The sequence below is a fragment of the Canis lupus genome, chromosome 12 (assembly GCF_011100685.1).
Source record: "Canis lupus familiaris isolate Mischka breed German Shepherd chromosome 12, alternate assembly UU_Cfam_GSD_1.0, whole genome shotgun sequence".
Taxonomy (NCBI): domain Eukaryota; kingdom Metazoa; phylum Chordata; class Mammalia; order Carnivora; family Canidae; genus Canis; species Canis lupus.
In genome coordinates this window covers 32,958,296-32,978,803 of record NC_049233.1, presented here as the reverse complement: position 1 = coordinate 32,978,803, position 20,508 = coordinate 32,958,296, and the positions used below count along the sequence as shown (strand labels likewise).

Sequence of the window (20,508 nt, the reverse complement as noted above, 5' to 3'; positions counted from 1 at the left end):
GTTGTGAAGATAATATCACTATTACCTGAAGTCCCAGGAAGACCCGGACTTCCTGGAAGCCCAATTCCAGGCTCCCCTCTTTCTCCCTTCTGTCCTCGGTAGCCTAAATGAGAGATATATAAAAAGAGAGACATAAGAAGTTAGAGTGTTCTATGGCCACAGAGCAAGTGTAAGAATCCTGTTCTTAGTCCATACTACTTAAACATAAACAGTATATTAGCCATCTGTTTTGCTTTATAATCACATTAGGCTTACATATCGAGCAGATTACGTGCCAAATGCATTGAGAATCTTAGAAATATGCAGCTACCATAAAAGTTCCAATTAGTCAGACTACTGGTAGTGAGATTTTTGGCACTGAAAAGTGATACCTAAATAAATCAGTCATTCATACCATCTTTCAAATAGCTATGACAAGGTACGTGCACCCTCTTCAACAGAAATTCTCACTGGAGGATAGATACAGGCTAAATATAAGAAGTATTCTGAAAAAGTTCTGCTTAGTATGAGGACAAGATGATATGACAACAAGAATCTGGACCTTAGTTCAAGAAGTAAAGGGAATGAAAGGAACAAAAATTCATGATTTTAATAAATAACAGTAAGAGTGTGAGTAAATGGAAAGCCATCCACCTCAGAAATCAGGCGAGAATAAATCAGGTCTTTGTTCAAATTACTGACCATATCAACATTATATCTCTTTCAAGGAAAGTTAAAACAGTAACCACATGTTTTAACACGGCAGCGCATAACTGCAAAGGACTAGATGTTCAACAATTCTAGAATACAAGGAGGTGGAGAGCTTCATCTAAGCTCACTTCGTCAATTAGACCCTTTAGCCAAAATGAATTAGGTCTAAGATCTGTATACATTTTAAGATAAAATCATTCTTATTCTTGAATATGCTTGTCGTCACCAGAGTTAGAGTGGTGCAGAGTAATTTGTGCCTCTGGGAGTCCATATCTCTGCTCTTAAAAAGCAGAAAGACAAAGTGTGATTTCACTTACGTAAAGAATCTAAAAAATGAAACAAATAAATACACAAACAAAAGCAGAATCAGACCTATACATACAGAGAACAAATTGATGGTCGCTAGAGGGGAGAGGAGGAATGGGCAAAATGGGTGAAAGGGAGTGGGAGATACAGGCTTCCCATTATGGAATGAGTAAGTCATGGGAATAAGAGGTTACAGTATAGGGAATACAGTCAATGGTTTTGTAATAGTGTTGTATGGGGACAGATGGGAGCTACACTTGTGGGGAGCACAGAGTAATGCATAGACTTGTTAATCATTATGTCATACACCTGAAACTAATGTAATGTTGTGTGTCAACTCTACTTAAAAAAAGAGATAAAACTGTAAATAAAAGAATAAAAAGCATAAAACACTTTTTAATCTCTGTTTTATATATTGGCAACCATGTAAGACTCTGATGAAAAGGTCTTGCGGCTATGAGAGTTTCATGATGATGGTAAATAGAGTTTAATTTCCAACTTTTCATACTTAAACAGCAGCTTAAAGATGACACCTACCGAAATGAACAAAGCATGCAAACACACAACAAAGATAATAAGGAGAGTATCTCAGTAGGGAAAGTAGGTCCTGACTTAGTTGTGCCTTTCTATAAAGGTGTGTTATTACAGCAGAACATGATAAGAGGAGAAATCTTAATGTTTTCTATGAGCAGTATATAAGATAAATTATTTCTCATTATTGTTGAGAATTAGACATTAGTTTTGGGGTTGCTGTCTTCATTTTTACTTGACCATGCAGTATACACATTATAATCGAAATAATATCAGCAAGGTTATCACCACACCATTATATTTTGCTTTGGAGGTGTGACCTAATCATAAATGTGAAAATAATGGGAAAAAAGCATACACACTCAGGAAGTATTTTGAGGTGCAAATTGGAAATATATCCAGGGAGAAATTTTCACACATTCATACCTGAAAACTGTTACAGATATTCAATATAATCCTAGATTTTAGAGACAATAGTGGTTTGAACATATGGCATGATGTCCAAAGTCAATACATATTCAAATGTAAAATATTACCAGGATTTCTTTTATATAAGTAACTTTCATTTAACCTGTGTGAGCAATAAGGAAAAATGCTTACGTTTAGGGTCATTTGAAAGCACCCTTCTAATTTCATTACTGAAATATTTCTGTAGTACAGTAACATTTGTTACATGAGGTATATTTGATAGTTCAACCCAGGTCCAACTATTATGAAAAATTATATAGTTGACCCTCAAGCTATCTCAGTAAGTGCTTGAGATCACAGACTGAAAAATGAGGAAGAGAGAAAAAAAGAAAAAGGTGTATGAACTTTTAATTATCAAGTGGATTAACAAGACTGTAACAAAATTCCAAACGGGGACCCTATCTACTAAAACTTACATATTCAAATTCAGTTATCAGATTTTAATATAATGCAAAAATTTATTATTCCACGTGGATTTCAGTGCCTATGGTATCACAAAGCAAGAAACAGTAATTCACATATTTGTATAATAGGGTAACATTTACATTTCTCCTGTCAAATGTAATGATTTATTTGTACAAAGCTCTCAGTTCATTAGGTTAATAACTACCTATTATTGCTGTTGGATTGTACAAGCACATGAGAGCTTTTACTCTCAAATTTCCTAATAAGGTCTCAAGTTAATTTCTTATAAAGGCTGCCATAAAGCCATAGGGTCTTATTTTATAATTGCTTCACAACAAAACTTCAGATAAGAATGCTAAGAAAGTCAATAAGAAATTTCCCATTTTTTAGAATCAAGCTTTTCAGCCCTTTAGGGTATGCCTCTCTTGAAAAGTGGAAAATAATAAAAGGCAGGCCTATCTGTTAATGGACATGTATTTCCATAGCCTACCAGTGTGCAGGGTGACAGTTTGCTATCACTGTAGCTCAGGTAGGGAAAGAAAACAACAGCAAGGTCCTAATCTACAGTGTCTGGAGGTAGGAATTAGTTGTTAGAGAAACTTGAGGCTTGTTGTAGTGTTTTAGATGGCAGACTTTATATAGACAGATTTCTGTTTTGATCCCAGGGATTTACTTCTAAACTGTAAATCTGTGCATCTATCTGCATACTGGACCAATAAGGCCACACAAGGAATGTTTCCAGCATTTGGGGAGGGATTGGCTGGTTCTTCATATGGGGGCCCACAGCACACCTTCCAAGTTGTCCTGCCTCCTCGGTCCTAGATCACTGATCAACTGCAGTGCACCTGTCATTTTGGTATATGTGTCGCCCATTTCCTAAGGCCCTTACTGCTAAAAAAAATTTTGAAAGGTCAAATCTGTATCAGTTACATGAACTACCTTGGGGGTCACTGGCTTACAAATAACAGAATGCTTTCCTCATTATACACCAATCACAGCAAAACTTTAAAAGTTCAAAAGTAAGAGCAACCAACCATTCCCAATAAGGTCCTTCCAAAATGGATGGAGGACACATGGCATGGCTGGATCTGTTTTCTGCTACTAATTCCACAGCTACTCAGTGGGTGGGGATTTTTCCAGAAACAGGGCTTTCAAGGGTAGCATCTGTTCTTCAGAATTTTCAGAGGTGGAGAATCAGTTGTGTTGGGAAAAAGTTTAAATATAGTTCTTTCTCATAAAACTCGCCCAAGAGGATAAGGTCTGTTAGGAATATCTGTCTCTCTTGATTATCTATGGAAACCCAGCTGCATCATGTCACCCAGGCTTCTTTGATCCTAGTGTGGCACCTACTTGCTCATCCCCCATGCACAAGCCATCAGACCCTATGCTGCAGATCTGAGGTGGGAATGAACAGCAAGGAAAGTTCTCTCGCTGCACAGGGGGAAGGCAAGAATCAGAAACCCACGGGATGGTTAAAATATAACCTGTCTAAAAATGCTTTTGAATTTCAAAAAGACACCAACGATCATCCCCTTTGGGACTCCAGGGAAATGCAAACGAAGTGTCTCAACTCAGAATCACACTGGTTTCTATTTTCACTGCAGGAAGACTGGGGAGAGGAGCCACACGTTTTCATTGTCAGAATCCTGGTAGGAGCACTACCTTTCTTTCTTGACTAGGATTGAGTGCTTATCCTAGTCTCGCATCAATGTCCTCATTGCTCTCTGCACATCTCCTGCTTCTCAGGATAGGCTCAGGAAACTTAGGAGATCCCTTTGAATTTCTGTCCTGCTCTTAAGATAATAAGATAATAAAGGACTCATTCTATAGTACACATTTTAATACAAACCACTTCATTTTAAATGAAAATGGATTTCTTTCCTAAAAACACCCCCAAAAAGTCTCAGAAATTTCGGAGGAGCCATCATCAAACAGAATCTATGAGTGGGCACAGCATGCTGTTCCATGCTCGGTGCCCACACTTTCCTTCCCTTTCTGTGCTGCATTTCTCACTTCAATCTTTTCTCAAACTCAATCACGCTGTGTCACGAAGAGGATGAATTCAGCCCCCAGCATCTGACGTCTGTGATGGACACTAGGGTAACAGTTTTATATGCATTTCCGTCTTTCCTTTTGGAGAAAACTTTTAAATCAGGCAGAGCAAAACTTTGAGCGTATATGCATAACTTTATCTCCTGAACACTTCATGTCTATTTCTCTACCACCACAGAAAAACAATTACATATGAACTCCTGGAGAGGCACCAAAAATCAAATAGCATTCTCTTGTTTTCTTTTTTTACAGTAAAATTTCTTGGTGGCTTTATCAGTATAGCACAACTACAGGCAAATATGCCTTAAATATGGACCCTATTTTATGCAGACTTTATTTTTTTGCCCCTTTTCTGGCAAATTTAACAAATACTGAAAAGGAGCCATCATACGAAAGTTGAGGAGACACCTAAGTTACACTCAAAGGTGCGTCATCAGAAACTCCACGGTGGGACAAAAGTTTTGTCAATTTTAGTACATGTACTGCCGGATTGTGCATGTTTTGTCAATTTTATTAAACATTGGTCTTAAAGAAGTTGGAAATCATATAGGGACATCTTTCCAATTCAAGAACTGAGTCAAAAAGTCTGATCAGGAGTAGATCTAGAAGATTTCTTAAGCAAACAGATAAATCCCACAGAAATCTTTCACAAGACAGAAGATGAATGAATAGAAGTCTTTCTCCAAAGCTTCCCTAACACTGCTGTGTTGGAATTGCCTCTGACGGAGAGCCTTCCAGATAGGCCTTCCCCACAAGCAGAGGGAGGCTACAGACAGGTGTTTGTGTGAGCAGGTGACTCTAGGTCCAGAACTATTTTCCTTGATAAACCTGATTTTTTCCCCTACTGTTCTTGTCCTCTTTGACCACAGCTGTTTGAAGCATCAGTCTGTATTTTTTCTGTTATTGGTGTTAACAGTTCTTATCCTTCACCTGGTTTGAGGCATCACCCATCTTTAGATGGGTCTTCAAGCTCTTTGTTCCAGATTCATAGATTCTGACCTCACAACAGACCCAACTAGTGAAAGATAATAATTAACCACCTTCTATACAATGGGGCACACAGAAGGCTATACCTGTTTCTACACAATTTTTTCCAACTATCAGCCAGACCTCTTCATGATCTCAGGGAAAGGTAGGACAGACTGTTTAGTGTAGGTGACCTAGAATGAGGTTTCCGTTGTTTTACGTTGTGCTAACTAAACCAAAAGCCTTGTCAGCTGTGACTGAAGGTTAAGACTGTAACAGACCCTGTCCTTGGAGATCATTGTTCTTTCAGATGACGAAGAGCTTGTCAATTATTTGGGCACTTCCTATGGAAAACCAGGCTCATGTTACAGAGAAGCAGTAGGAAGGACAGTGAATTAGTGAAAGAAAAAGAATTCCTTGTATATATAGTATTTTGGACTGTATTCCTATGCAATTTTGATGTTCACTCTCCGTTTCCTCCTTTATACAAACTTTTGATTACTTTAAGGAGGATCTTTGAGCTCCTCAGTGGTAACACATGAAAAGGAGTTTCCCTACTTTTATCTTTCATGCTATGTACTTACTGGATTTAATATTTCCTTGTCAGTTGCAAATCCTCTAAACCAGTCTGTTTGGTTTCTCTGCTGATTGCTAACCAGACTTTTACAAAATGGCCTTGCTGGTTTAATTTAGTCAAACTATGCTCAAAACCATGTTTTCTGTCAAGTTGTCATCAGTGGGACAATACTTATTTGCCAATTTAAATAAAGTTTTGCTTTAAAACTTAGAAAGCATATGGGGAAGGATTCTAAAATTTCTCAAAATTTTACTTGGACCTAAATCACTACTGTAGTGTCATCTCTTAAGACCCTCTCCTCAGCTTCTTCGAGATACTAAGATGATTCTTGTTGTTGAACTTACATCAATAGGGAGGCATAAACAACTCTGATTCTCACAAAATAATGACATATAAGCTCATATTTTTGCGATTATTTTTATAACAAATATTATTATTAAAATGAATTTAGATTAGAATGTGATTATTTGTCAGTTTTAAGCTTGAAGTAATAATAGTTAGAAACTCAACTTCTAGAATGTCAAATATTAATGAGATTCTATATTAAATCATTATGTATGTGTGTGTACATATAAACATATATATATATATATACACATACATATTTGCTTTAACTGTAATTAGCATGTTCTAAGTATTGAGATTTAAAAAAAACAGCAAGAAGACTTACCTTGGGGTCCAGGGTCTCCTGGTGGCCCAGGTAATCCATCCTTTCCTGGTGGACCAGGCCTCCCATGAGCTTGAGCAGCCAACATTGCTGCTGGCAGCTTGAGCTGTGATAGGAACACAGCCATCCTCTCTTTATTTATGAAAGAAAAAAAATATGCCATGTAATAGAAATACTTTTTGCATCAAAATTTTTACATGAAATTAAAAAAAAACCCTACCTGATTTTCAATTTAAGTGCGTCTAATGTACTAAATTGACTTGATTCCTGAGATAGTTATTTTATTCATTGGTCAAGCAAAATGGATTGCACAAAGTTGTCTGAATATAAATGTAGACCGCCTGTGCTGAACAGAGGGTCTGAGAATTTTCAGTGCTTCAGAGATGTAGCAAGTCTACTGGAAAGAACACTAGCCTGGAAGCTAATTAACCTCTGGTAATGTCTTATGGAGAGAATTTTAGGTTTCCATTAAAAGGTCTTAATAAATTAAAGCCACTTTCTAGCTTGTTGCAAAAGTGTGTGGTCATTTAAAATACGTTTACAATTTTTTTGACATTCTCTTCCAAACAGGATTAGATGAAGCCTAATTCCTCTCTTCTTGAGTGTGGGCTGGAGTTATTTTTCATTTCAAATGAATAAACAAAAAAAGCAGAATTGACTATGTAACTAGGGAAAATAAGTCATAAAAGGTGCTGTGGCTTTCTGGCTGCTTTCTCTCTTTCTTGGATTGCTCAGTGTGATTGCTCACTCTGGAGAAAGCCAGCTGCTATGTAAAAAGGACATTTAAGATGGCCCATGGAGAGGCCCACATGGATTTGAACTGAGGCCACCTGTCAGCATCCATGTGAGTGAACTTGGAAGTGGATCTTCTGGCCCCAGTCAAGCCTTCCGATGACTGCAGCCCTGGCTGACATCATAACTGAAACTTTGTTGTATGTTCTGAGCCAGAAACACAAAATTAAGCAATCCCTCAAGTCCCTGGCCCACAGAAAATGTGAGATAATAATGTTTTAAGCTACTAACATTTTAAAGTATTTTCTTATGCAGTTATAGGTAACCCATACAATAATGTGATACTTTATATCCTTGAATAAGACTGCATTATTAATAGATTTTTAATTAAAAAATGGTCATTGGTTTCATATTCACTATGAATTCACTGTTTAATTTCTAGCTAGGAAAATATTGTACTTTGTCCAATTTTGCTTTTTATATTTTTAAAAGATTTTGTTTACTTATTTGACAGAGAGTGAGAGAGCACAAGCACAAGCAGGGGAAGAGGCAGAGGTAGAGGGAGAAGCAGTCTCTTCACCAAGCAGGGAGCAGGGAGCCCAATGCTGGGCTCAATCCCAGGACCCTGGGATCTTGACCTGAGACAAAGGCAGATGTTTAACTGACTGAATCACCCAAGTGCCCCAAATTTGCTTTTTTTAAAAACACGTCTTATTATACAACTTCAATATTATTCTTTCCTCAATATCATTCTTTTCTTCTGGTTTGATTTCCAGTTAGTCTCATTATTTAGTCATAGTTTTAGTAGGGTGTATATCTAATTTGGCCAAAGAAAAATATTCAGCATTGGTGCAGATGAGCATGCTCTCACTGAATTCCAAGTGTAGACAGAGTAAAAATGATAAAAAGCTTCTACACATTTCTGTGACCCTGAAGAAAACACTGAAATGAAGAACATACAAGTTATGAGAAGTTGACAAATTACCCAGAACACTTAGAAATGTCAATAAAAATAACAAAATCTTTTGCAGGTGTTGAGTGATGTGACCTTTATGAATTGAATACTTCTCGCAAAAGCAACACTGCCTTCCCAAAAAACATATCATTGCCGTTTGCCCTTTTGTTCATTCCCCAAACTGCCTGGAGCCTAATACTATTTATCTGGGTCCTAAAGAAAGAACCCAGGGAGGAAAGCGAGGACTAATTAAAGGGGCTTTGGTAAGGTGAGTTCAGTCATAAGGCCATGAAACTATCATTATAGATGGCACTGGTGTCATGCAACTATTAGAGACTTATTAATGAGTCAATAATGCCTTTGGATAAAAGTGAGTATATTACAGAACATCAGGGCATTAGTAGCTCATGAAATTGAAAGGATCTGGAAACTGAGGAAGTTCAAAGAAAATGGAAATATGAAAATATAAGTGAGCATTTTTCACTCTAAAATAAATTCCTAAATAAGAACTATCATTATATTACATTAATTACACATTCTCTGTAATCAGGGCCCTGCATTGGGCATTTTATGCTTTCTGTATTAGGTGCTCCTGTTCAGGAATCTCAGAGAAGGCCTGAAAGAGATTAGCATCCTGTGCTGTTATCCATGTTTTACAAGCCCCAGATGCTATAAAAATTATCTGCTGATAAACTTTACTTTATGACTAGAAACTTGTTCCATAATATAAGACATTCCTTCTCGGAATTGCTTTTTTGAATAATCATTCCAAGAGTGTACTTATTACTATTGACTTCTCAGTTATAAATCCTACATAGGCCAATGTCCAGTTCAATTTTTTCCTAAAAACCATATTTAATACTTTACTACCCTAGGAATTAATTTTAGTGAAATCATTAATGTAAATTTATCCAAAGCCCATTATAAATACAATCTGTCACTGGATTCTTTATTTAAACTTGCTTAGTTTGTTTATATTTCATATATCTCACATTTAACAAATAGAATATATGCATAATTAGATTTAAAATAGAAACTGAAAAAAAAAATAAAACAGAAACTGGAGCAGGGCATATCCTTAGCATGATAAAAGATATTCACTGCATTGTTTCTTTTTTTTTTATTATTTTCACATATTTTCTTCAAAAAGCAAATTCAAATGATTTCATTTGTAAAACTATTTTACACCTAATTTTTTAAGGATACATCTAGTGTGTGAGAAAAAAGTGAATCTTTTTTTTAAAGTGAATCTTTAATGTAAAGAATTCAGCATGGGTTTGGTGCAAATTTTCCAGATAATTTTCTTAGTGATTAAATTAGTGTTTACTTTGTGGGTAAGGCCAAATGACAGCAACATTCTGGAAATAGTAGTTACCACTTAGAAAAAACAAAGGCCAAATCATAAAGACCTTGTGAAGAGTTACTCCAATTTTCTCTAGCCTCTTTATTCAGTTTAGTTCATTCAGTTGAACTATAAAGGTACATTTCACTTAAGCAGATATGTATGGATTACAAACTTCTGATACAGAGGAAATTATTCCCTAGTAAAACCTATTTTTCAATGGGCTTTTGATAAACAATTTGTTTAAAAAATTTAGGCTCTTATACTACATGAGAAAGTAAAACAAATTTATTTTCAAATAGAATTATTAAGGGAAGAGCCCCAACAAACATGGACTATTAGGTATAGTTATCAAAGGAATAATCACTCTATACTCCTTTTGTCAAATTATAAAGCAAGAAGAATGGAAGCATCACAACATCCAGAGGATGAGAATCTCTGGATTCATCCCTGAGTGCTATTAAATCACAGGCCTTCTGGCAAAACTTCTTATTACCTGACTATCCACCTGGAATATGTTTGGTTGATGTTCATGCATTTATTTCCAATAACTTCATAGATAAAATACATTTGTAATTAGTATATAGTTATAATTTTGCAAATCATATTGGATGCAGATATATTTTTATTATATGAAATTATAAACTGGGTGTTTTACAAACAAATATGAAATTCTATTCAAAACTCTGCATGTTGTCATTTTACACTTAAAGGAGATACATATTTCAGTACAATTTTTCTTTTTTTCTAAAAAAGATATATTTATTTGAGAGAGATTGAGAGAGAGAGTGTGCAAGAGAGCATGTGTGAAAGTGGAGATGGGGCAAAGGGAGAGGGAGAGAGAGAATATCTAAGCAGACTTTCCACTGAGCACAGAGCCTGAGGCAGGGTTTGGTCTCATGACCCATGAGATCATGGCCTACACCGAGACCAAGAGTCAGATGCTCAACCAACTGAGCCACCCAGGGGCCCCAATATAATTTTTATTAATTTGAGATATATCTCTTTGAATACCTTCAGTGTCTAAACACAAATAATCACAGTACTAATTTTTTCCTCTTTAATGTATGAATTGAATTTATAAGTAATTTGCTTTAGGTGGTTAATATTTTTAGTAAAACAATTCTTTTAGATAATTATTTCTAGCTATTAATGATCTAGCTTTAAGATATACTCAGAAATAGTCATTTAGCAAAAGGATAATTACTTCTGAACCTTGCTCTAATGCTCTATACTTTAAAATAATATGTTTTTGAGCCTCTAAATAAATTATAAAGACCTATATTCTTAATTGTTTTCCCCCTGTTTTCAGGGATCTTTGGTCAATTAAACTGTTTTTGGCAATGCTTTCTAATGAGGCAAGAAATTGAAGAGTTCAGATAGGAGCTTACATAAACCAAAAACACATATTCCATCTGCCAATGCAAACCCAGAGCAGTCATTTTAACGAATAAGACCAATGGTTTGTCCTTCCCTAGAGAATAGGCTCATCAGCATAATGCAGACATTAATATTAATGTGTTGATAAATTATATTATATGGAGAATGAAGGGACATTCAGAAGTCATCTGGCCCATGTCTACCTTCTATTTCACAGGTAGAATTTGTAAATAGTTTCAAACAAGGAAATTTATCATTTTCTCCTAACACCCTTTCAAATGTTTTATGGGTACAGCTTCAACTTATTATCTTTTGATACTCTATGATGGAAACAGGAAGTAGTTAATGAGTATTTCCCTTAGGAAATCAATCATCTATTTGATAATATTGTTACCTTTTAGCCTTCAGGTTAAATAACTTTTACTCAGACTTGGTCATCTGTTTTGTAAATCACTTTTTGGCTTTACTATTCCAGTGCTTTTTCATAACATCTCTTAAACGTGGAAACCAAAATTAGATACAGTTTTCTCCTAAGGGCAGAAAATATCAGGAGAGTAATTTCCTTTCATATATTTAAATAATTACTTTCGAGTTTCATTTTAACTGTGAGTTCCACAGTATCATTTGGTAGATTCATATTCATTTTGTGGTTCATTGTAACACAAGGGTTGTTACTGCTACATTTGATTTCTGACCTAATCCTTTGCCATCTTTGTAAACTTGCTGCTCTGCAATGTTATTGTGAGTAAAGACAGTGGATTTAACACATGCACCTGAATCCCTCTAAAGCAATAGTAAGATTTTTTTAACAGCCATAAAAGCATAAGAATGGGGAGACTATGAAAGATAACATGACAAAATTTTGGAAGCTGAGAACCAGATGGCTGGGTGACAGATGACTTAGCAGACTCAAGAAAACTATCTTTATATCTTTATGCTAGAAGCTGAGAAACAACCTGTTCTAAATCGCAAAATCCTTAGAAGGCTCAGGAATGGGCAATACAAATTACTTCTGGAAGCGTGGTAAAGGAGGGGAACTAAAATAAAAAGAACTAGTTGGAAGCCTGTTTAAGAAGTGGTCTTAGGTCTTAGAAGCCACCTGGGTGGCTCAGTAGTTGAGTGTTTGCCTTTGGCTCAGGTCATGATCCTGGGGTCTTGGGATCGAGTCCTGCATCAGGCTCCCCGTAGGGAGCCTAATTCTCCCTCTGCCTATACCTCTGCCTCTCTCTGTGTGTCTCTCATGAATAAATAAATAAAATCTCAAAAAAAAAAAAAAAAGAAGAAGTGGCCTTAGAGATTTCTTTCTCTATACAGCTAGGTAGTTCCTCCCCAAACCTAGCCAAAAGCTGAAGGTTTATTGTCTGAACAAGGTAAACAATCATGGGTGCACTGGGGGTGCCACCAGATCCCACTGGGTCTTGGGTTTCCCTAACTGAAAACAAGAAGAAGAAATGAGCACTCATTTCTTGTTTTCAGTCCTATTCTCCTACTTTGCTCTCCAAATACTGGCAGCCAGGCAGGAAATGGAAATGCTTCCTCTGGGGGATCTGTCTAGAATAAGAGGCAGGACTTAAAGACACTGAAATTGAAGTTTTCCCAATAAAAAAGTGCATGGGACCACCCTACAGCGAAGCTCCTGGTTGGCAAGTCCCACCATTCACTCATAACTTTTGATTGGGTTTTTAGAACTTACTCTTTTGTATGAACAGACATCCATGGATTACTGGCACTCAGGAAATCCTATAAGCTGAACAACAGAACAGGTCTGAACAACAGACCCAAACAAAGAAATGGAAAGAAATAGAGGCTGTAGAAAGTATTTAAAAGGTATATGTATCTCTTCAAGATGTGTATCTATCAGATGAGGTGTATATACATGTGCAGACACACACACACATATAAATTAGTATCTTAGTTGTTGAGATGCAAGAGAGGTATTACACTTGAAACAAGAGAATGGGATAATACATATTCATACATATTCACATATTCATGTGAAATATATGTATGGAAAATGAAAAAAACATAGATGAAGAGGCCTTCCTGGACATTGGACCTGGAGGCAGATATACTGCTCAGGGACATACAGCCCTACCATTCCTTTCTTCCCACAGTTGCAGTCGGTTCCAAGTTTGTCTAAGAACTAAGAGAGCAGGATGTGTGTCCACATTCCTGCGCAGGTTGGCAAATTCTTCTTGTGTGTTGGATGAAAATCTCCAAGTATAGTAGGGTGGTGTCAAGGCAAGAATTAAGCTTCTTAGATCTAACAAGATCCTAATTTGTGTGGGTAGCTGCAAAGCCTTTACAAAGCCAAAAGAAGCCAAGCTCAGATACACAGCATCTTGCTTCACTTTGTGCAGTCACCTTATTTGCAAAAGGATTTGATCTGTTGGCTAATCAAATGGGGAATTTAATTTAACTTTGGATTAGGCATATATTTGTCTGTTGTGATCCATCAGAAACAAGAGTTGGGGCTGGTAGGAAAATACCTTCTTCCACCATGAGTAGGTTTAAGATGGGGACATCAGGATGCTGAAGGAGGGCTTGGTGGCCTGGGGAAGAGCCCAGAGGGTGAGTTCTGTGGAAGGGGGCCACTGGGAATTCCTGAAGGGAGCTAGAGGGCCCAGATTTGCAGTTTTGGTCTAGGCTTCACTATGGGCTCCAGTGTGGACCTTTAGTGATAGGATGATAAAATGGGAGAGCAGGATCTCTTGAAGACTCCTTTGAGCCCCTGTAGTAGACAGTCCATGACTTGCTGGGTAGAGAAGGAGAGTTGCCTCTGAGGTCGTAGCTGTGCAGGGGTGAATGGGGCAGAGACAAATATTAGCTGCCACTGAGCCCACTGTCCTGTGAAAGGGTGGAGAGGGAGGCAGATGCATGCTTCCCTATGGTAACTACTGTAACATGGGAAAATTACTCTTTGCTTTTACAGAGAAAGCTTTTTGAAAGGGAGAAATGTGACCTTGGAGCTCTAGGATTGTGAAAATGGAGCTTTTCTTTATTCCTTTTTGTAAATGGTGTTCAGAAGCCTTGGAATTGGACTACTAAACAGACAGTTAAATGGACTGAATTGGGATAATCTAGGGACAAATTAACCAAAATGCTAAATAACCAAATCCTGGGTTTCAGATACAATTTTTTTGGGAGAAAGTTTTGCTGGACTGGTACCAACAGAGATAAAAGGAGAGGGGGTATCATGTTCACAGTCTCAGAGTCTACAAGTCTCCTGAAAAGGTTTCCTTGTGGGCCACCTTAGAATACAGTTTTGAGACAAGACATGTGGCTTCTGAGGGACCTAGCCAGGCTGGAAGAGACAGGGGAAGGTGGGAAGAGAGATGAAGGAAAAACCAGAGGAGACCTGGAGAAAATTCTGCACCCTTAGCTTCCTGGCAGGCAGGAGGTGAAGAGAGGAAGTTGGGACAGGACAGCAGATGGGGAGCTGACAGATGTAGAAGAAAGTTCAAGCCACATGAGCCTGCCCAAAGACAGATGGAGAGTGGCCCAATTTCCCTGACCTCTTTCCTTGGAAGGCACAGCCCTTCACAGGAATAACCCCATAATGGCCTGCAATTAGGCAGCAGAAAGCTTTCTGTGGGTGGAAGTAGCCGGTCTCCCCTGCTGAATGCATGGGGCAGGCCACAAGGGGCCTTCATCCAGTGTCCACTCGGCAAAATGGGTACTTCCCACACTCAAACTAAATTTAAAGTTGTTTAAGGAACTGACGTTCCATATTAAGCTGCCTGAGATAAGAGATAATTGATACTTGAGCCCATGGAAATTAAGAGTTGAAGGAGAATTTTAGATCACAATTCAAAAACATTTGCTGGCACTTTTCTTTTTTTTTTTTTTTTTAATTTTATTTATTTATGATAGTCACATAGAGAGAGAGAGAGAGAGAGGCAGAGACATAGGCAGAGGGAGAAGCAGGCTCCATGCACCGGGAGCCTGACGTGGGATTCCATCCGGGGTTTCCAGGATCGCGCCCTGGGCCAAAGGCAGGCGCCAAACTGCTGCGCCACCCAGGGATCCCACTGGCACTTTTCTTTCCATGATTGCATCTACTAAATGTGTGGATACTACCTGAGATCCTATAGGTCCTGTGCTCAGAGATAGCTTCAAGGACATGCCACCTGTGCAGTCATACAGAGTCTCTTGCTCAAAAGGGCCTCATGCTAGGTATGGTGTTTAACTGTGGGTGTCTTATAGTTCTTAATCATTTTTGAATAAGAGAACCTACATTTTTATTCTGTATTGAGCCCTACAAATTAACTGGTCCTGTCTATGCATTTGTATTTTTCAGTGTTTCTCTGGACAGCTCGAGACGGCTTTTTCTTTTTCAGGCAGTTGATGCTTGAGAAATGCTTGTTGAGAGGGAATGTTTGGATTGCCACGTTTGGAGCCTCTTTCATGATGCTTGATTCAAAGATTTAAGAAAAATATAATAAAAAAGGATTTGTAAATTGAAGAGCAACATTAAAATTATAAAGAGAAAACTGGTAGTTTGAAATTAAAAAACAGTGGACAATTGTATCAATGACCTATCATGTCAGAGCATGGTAAAGATACTTAGTAGAGACCAGTGTGAATTGCAATGAACAGCATTGAATTCATTACCTTTCAAAAAACCATTTTTTTTCTATTTTATCATTGAAGCAGCCGAAGTCTCTGTGTCACTCTGCTCTATCTCTAGTGCTCACGTGAAATATGTAACATACACTCAAGCACTGAGATTTTGGTCTCTAACACTAACTACTGCTTAAAATTATCAGAGCTTCTAGGAGAGTAGCTAATTCCATGTTTGCAATAGGAAGACTTCCAGTGAACTTGGAGCATTCTGTAATCTTATTCCTTGCGAAATTCAATAATATATATTTAGCTTAGGAAAGAAGGGATGCTGTGCAAAAGAAGCAGGAACCAGGAGAGGCAGTATGGATTCATTTTTTTTAAAGACAAAAATTTCCCACTTTCTTAAGCTCACAGTTGAGGGAAGTGATCCTGATTTTAGCAAGTCATTTGACAAAATCTTGTGATATCTTGGGGATGGATAAAAAAATGTACAGTAGATTTTAGAAAACTATACAGATTCAGAGGTCACTAGAACAAAAGATTAATAGAATTTACAAGTGAACAGAAGGAATGCAATAACATTACATTAGGAAAGCCCTAATCCTTTACTCTTTTATTCAACATTTCTACCTATGGTTAGAATGATGATAGGCATATTAAATTCAGAGATGGCACAAAGTAATGAAGGTCAACCAACCTGTCCTATAGTCAGACAACATTCTGTAAGACAGAATGGGATAATGTATGAACACAAACTATTGGAAATTTAATATAAGAAATATAAAATTACGCACTTAGATTTTAAAAACAGGACACAGTGCACAATGAAAAACACTTAATTTTTAAAAGTTTGGGTAAACAAGATCCAAGATTGTTAGTTAATTGAAAAATCAAAATCAATTAAGTTTCTTTTTTTTTTTTTTTAAAGGGGATGCTATCTTAGGCAGCATTATTGAAGTGTCTATATCACAGGTTAGAAAACTTTTTCTGCAAAGGGTCAGATAATAAATAGTTAAATCTTTTCAGGCTATACAATCCCCAAGACAACTAGTCAATTCTGCTGCCCTAGCAGGAAAACAATCAGAGAAAATTCATAAAAGAATGAGTCTGACTGTACTCTAATAAAACTTTATTTGTAGAAATAAATTTGAATTTCAGGTCATTATCACATGTCATAAAATATTCTTTTGATTTTAAAAAATAAAAAAATGTACTCCCTTTGTGCCCCACCCCAGACCATCCCCACGAAACAAAACCATTGTCAGCTTGTAGGTCACACAAAAAATAGGTGGCAGGTGAATTTGGCTGGTGGGCCATAGTTTGCTGATCCGGGACTAGATCAAAACACATCGTGCTCTGCCTTGGTCAAAATAATCCTGTGTGAATGAGGGTCATTTAAAAATGAAATGTTTCTCAAGATGGTGGGAGGGCTAGATATATTATAGAAGAGAAGAGTAAGGAGGAGTACCATGGATATGGCAAAATATTTTAAGTGCTGTCATATGAATAGAGGAAGATACTTTACCTGTGCTATTTAACAGACCAGAAATGATGAGAGGAAGTTAGAGACAGGCAAATTTAACTCATTGTAAAGAACAATTTTCTATCAAACAGAGATGTCCCATCCCCATCATAAAGTAGGTTGCCTCTGGGGAACCTGGGTAGCTCAGTTAGTTGGGCATCTGCTTTCGGCTCGTGTCATGATCTCAAGGTTCTGGTATCGAGTCCCACTTCAGGCTCTAGCTCAGTGGGGAGTCTGATTCTCCCTCTCTCTTTACCTCTCTCCTGCTTGTGCTCTCTTTCTCTCTCAAATGAATAAAAAAATCACAAAAAAATAGGTTGCCTCTTAACATTGTTGTTGCATGGTCATCTTCTGAGAAAGTGTAAAGGGATTCCCCACAGTGGATGGAAAGTAGTAATTGGTGAAAAATTCAGAAATGTTTATTAAGCAAATCTAACCTTCAAAAATCCTTAGAACTTCTTGATTAATATACTGCTTTATTTCTTCAAATGAAACTGCATCAGCCTAAAGAAGAGGGGGGAAGTTCTGTTAAAGTAGAGTGTAGCACAAATGAGTAAAGAACAGAAATATCAGATTGGTGTGCATACTTGAAATTTCTGTGGAGATACATTTATCAAGCAAAATGCTTTTGGCAACTGACTATATTAGGCAATAGATATCTTTGTTTTGATCAAATTCTGGGATGAACTTGAAGTGCATAACTGCTTTAAAAGCTGTGGGTTGGAATCATAACCAGTGATTCGAACATATTTCGTATTAAATGGAGAGATATGGCTACATATGATTAGGAAAGACATTTCCTATTACTTCCTTTTCTGAAGTAACAGAACTTGAATTGTTATCATGACATTAATATCTCAGGCACAATTTAACTTCTAACCAATGCCTAGGCACTGGTAAAGTCAATATATAATTGATACTATGCATCTTCAAAGGAAAAGAACTCCAAGTATGCTGGATTATTCTTTAAAATGTTTTATTCATGGGCTAAAACTTAGTAAGTTTTACTCATTTTTATGGTATAGTTTACCCTGTAATTTACACTTTGTAAGCATATTTGTATTAAGCAAATTTCTTTTTTTTTAATAGAAAACTATGGAACATGAGAAAGGAAAGTAGGTAAATGATGTCAGTTGAATTTTTAACCCCTTGACAAATGAAGTTATATGAATTAGGCAAAGAATCTAACATTTATAATAGTAATATTTTACTGTAGTACCTTGATATTTTTAAAAGAGAGCTATTATTTTTCATGATGGTTAGGATTTCAAAGTCTTTTATTACACTTCTTCTTTTCTTTTTTTAGTGGCTATTATCCAGGGGTATATGTGTGACATTAAAGACAATGTGATGGGCTCATAAAATGATGATTTCTGTAGGACAGAATAGTTCCAAAAATGCTCTCTTTCAATATTTTATTTTCATGGTATATGGGACATATGAACTTGAGTTAATGCATCTAATACCAATTACTGACACAGCACTGAGATCTCATTACATGGGCTTTATTCAAGTAGAGCTTAGAGAAAGTGGGTAAAAATAAAGAATCTCAATATTGTAGGAATGCCCAGTTTGGCCTTCCATCTGGTATTGGCTGATTATCTGAGGACAGCATGTCCTTAACTCCCAGCCCTCACTCCAGGACTCTCCTTTCTCCCTGACAAGGATATTTTTGGATTAAGTTGCTCTGTGAATGGCCATCCACCGCTCTTCCTGAGGATATTTATAATAATATGAGCTTCCTTAACCAAACACTCTTTCTTGGCCTGTTTCCAATTCAAAGTACCACTCAGGGCAGGTCTGTTGTTCTCATATTCGACAAAGAGAGATTCAACATAAAACAGATATATGTTGTCTGTGTAGTTTAAGGAGACATTATAGATGGTATTTAAGAGCATGGCTTTGGAGTTGGTCAGAACTGGGTCTACACCCACTAAATAATTGTGATCCTGAACAAGTCAACTCTCAGTTTTTGCATTTGTGAAAGTGAGACCCTCAGGACACCAGTCTTCCTAGTTGTGAGGATCTACTGAGGTCATGAATAGCAAGTACTTAGCAGAGGATCTGGCACATAACTTGAAATAAATGATAGCTATGCTACCCTTGCAGAGACCAGTTTAGTTAATTTTATTACTTTTAAAAGGATTATAATTGCTTTCACTGTAAAAGGGATACGTGGTCAATACTAGCCAGGAGCTGCTGGAGCTCTCAGCACCACTTACCGGTGTGCCTGGGATGCCTGGATTGCCTGGAGGGCCTTGGTGTCCAGGGGATCCCGTGGAGCCCTTGTTTCCTGGTGGCCCCACAGGACCTATGGCTCCCTTCATGCCTGGAAGGCCTGGTTTTCCCTGTTCACCTTGTGGGCCTCTGTCTCCTGGAATTCCCTGATCACCCTATTAAGGAAAAAGTTAATAATAATGATCTCTTCTAAAACATGTGAACTGTGGTTAAGAGCAAACATTCTGGATTCATACTGGCACTTACTAACTATGGGACTTTGGATAATGGAATTAAGCCCTCTGTACCCTACTTTCCTCTCCCATTAAATGGAGATATTAATAGTGCACACTCAAAGAGGGTGATGCTGAGCAATGAAGTACTCAAGTCAAGTGCTTAGAACAATGCTTGGCATATTGAAGGCACTCAATAAAAAGTTAGTGACAATTCTAGACTGGTTGTCAGTCTAGAATGATGACACTTTTGAAAGTCAACAGCAGCTCTCACTTCAGACGTGGGTCTCCTTTGCAATAATAAAGAGAGTTTGCTAAGAGGATTTTTTCACCAAGATTTTACATTAAGTAAAACTTTAGGACATTCAAAATTTCTTTCAGATCGCGTGCTTTCCTTCTTTCCTGCTTCCTCCTGTGTGTTTAGGGAAATGTATATCTTTATTAGAATCTTTATTAGATTCTGTGGGTAGGTTTCTTTGTGTTTTACACATGAATGTGTGTGTGTGTGTGTGTGTGTGTGTGTGTGTGTGCAGGGGCACACATGCTATGTCCCAAAAGATATACAACTCAGGAAAATGAGAAAGGAGAACCTTTGAAAAGGTTCAGAGTAGGTGGTTGGGGTGGAGGGTCATCACTGAGATCATATGCTTAATAACATAAATGAACTATGAGAGTATTCATTGAGTAAAGTGCCATAATAAATTAGGTATAAGATAATAATAGGTGTGCTTGACTTGGTAAGAAATTTATTTAATTCTGACTTTTACCCAGCATGGTGTCTACTACTTCATGTGTTTTTGCATTAGAGGATGGAGGCAGGTAGGGAGAAAGGTCTATATATATATACCATAGCACGTTTGTTACATATATTCCAAATACTCAGTTCTACAATGCCAGGA

At 37.2% G+C, this 20,508-nt stretch overlaps 1 protein-coding gene across 2 annotated transcripts in view; it reads right to left on the bottom strand.

Annotated features, from left to right (window-relative positions):
• Positions 1–20,508, bottom strand: part of COL19A1 (collagen type XIX alpha 1 chain) — a 310,139-nt gene that overhangs the window by 7,706 nt on the left and 281,925 nt on the right. For both annotated transcript variants that reach the window (XM_038554446.1, XM_038554445.1), the window contains 4 exons: positions 19,382–19,552; positions 17,597–17,663; positions 6,666–6,794; positions 26–103 (listed from right to left, as the gene is read on the bottom strand). In XM_038554446.1, coding sequence (XP_038410374.1) covers positions 26–103; positions 6,666–6,794; positions 17,597–17,663; positions 19,382–19,552 — 445 coding nt within the window. The remainder of the gene's footprint in view (positions 1–25; positions 104–6,665; positions 6,795–17,596; positions 17,664–19,381; positions 19,553–20,508) is intronic.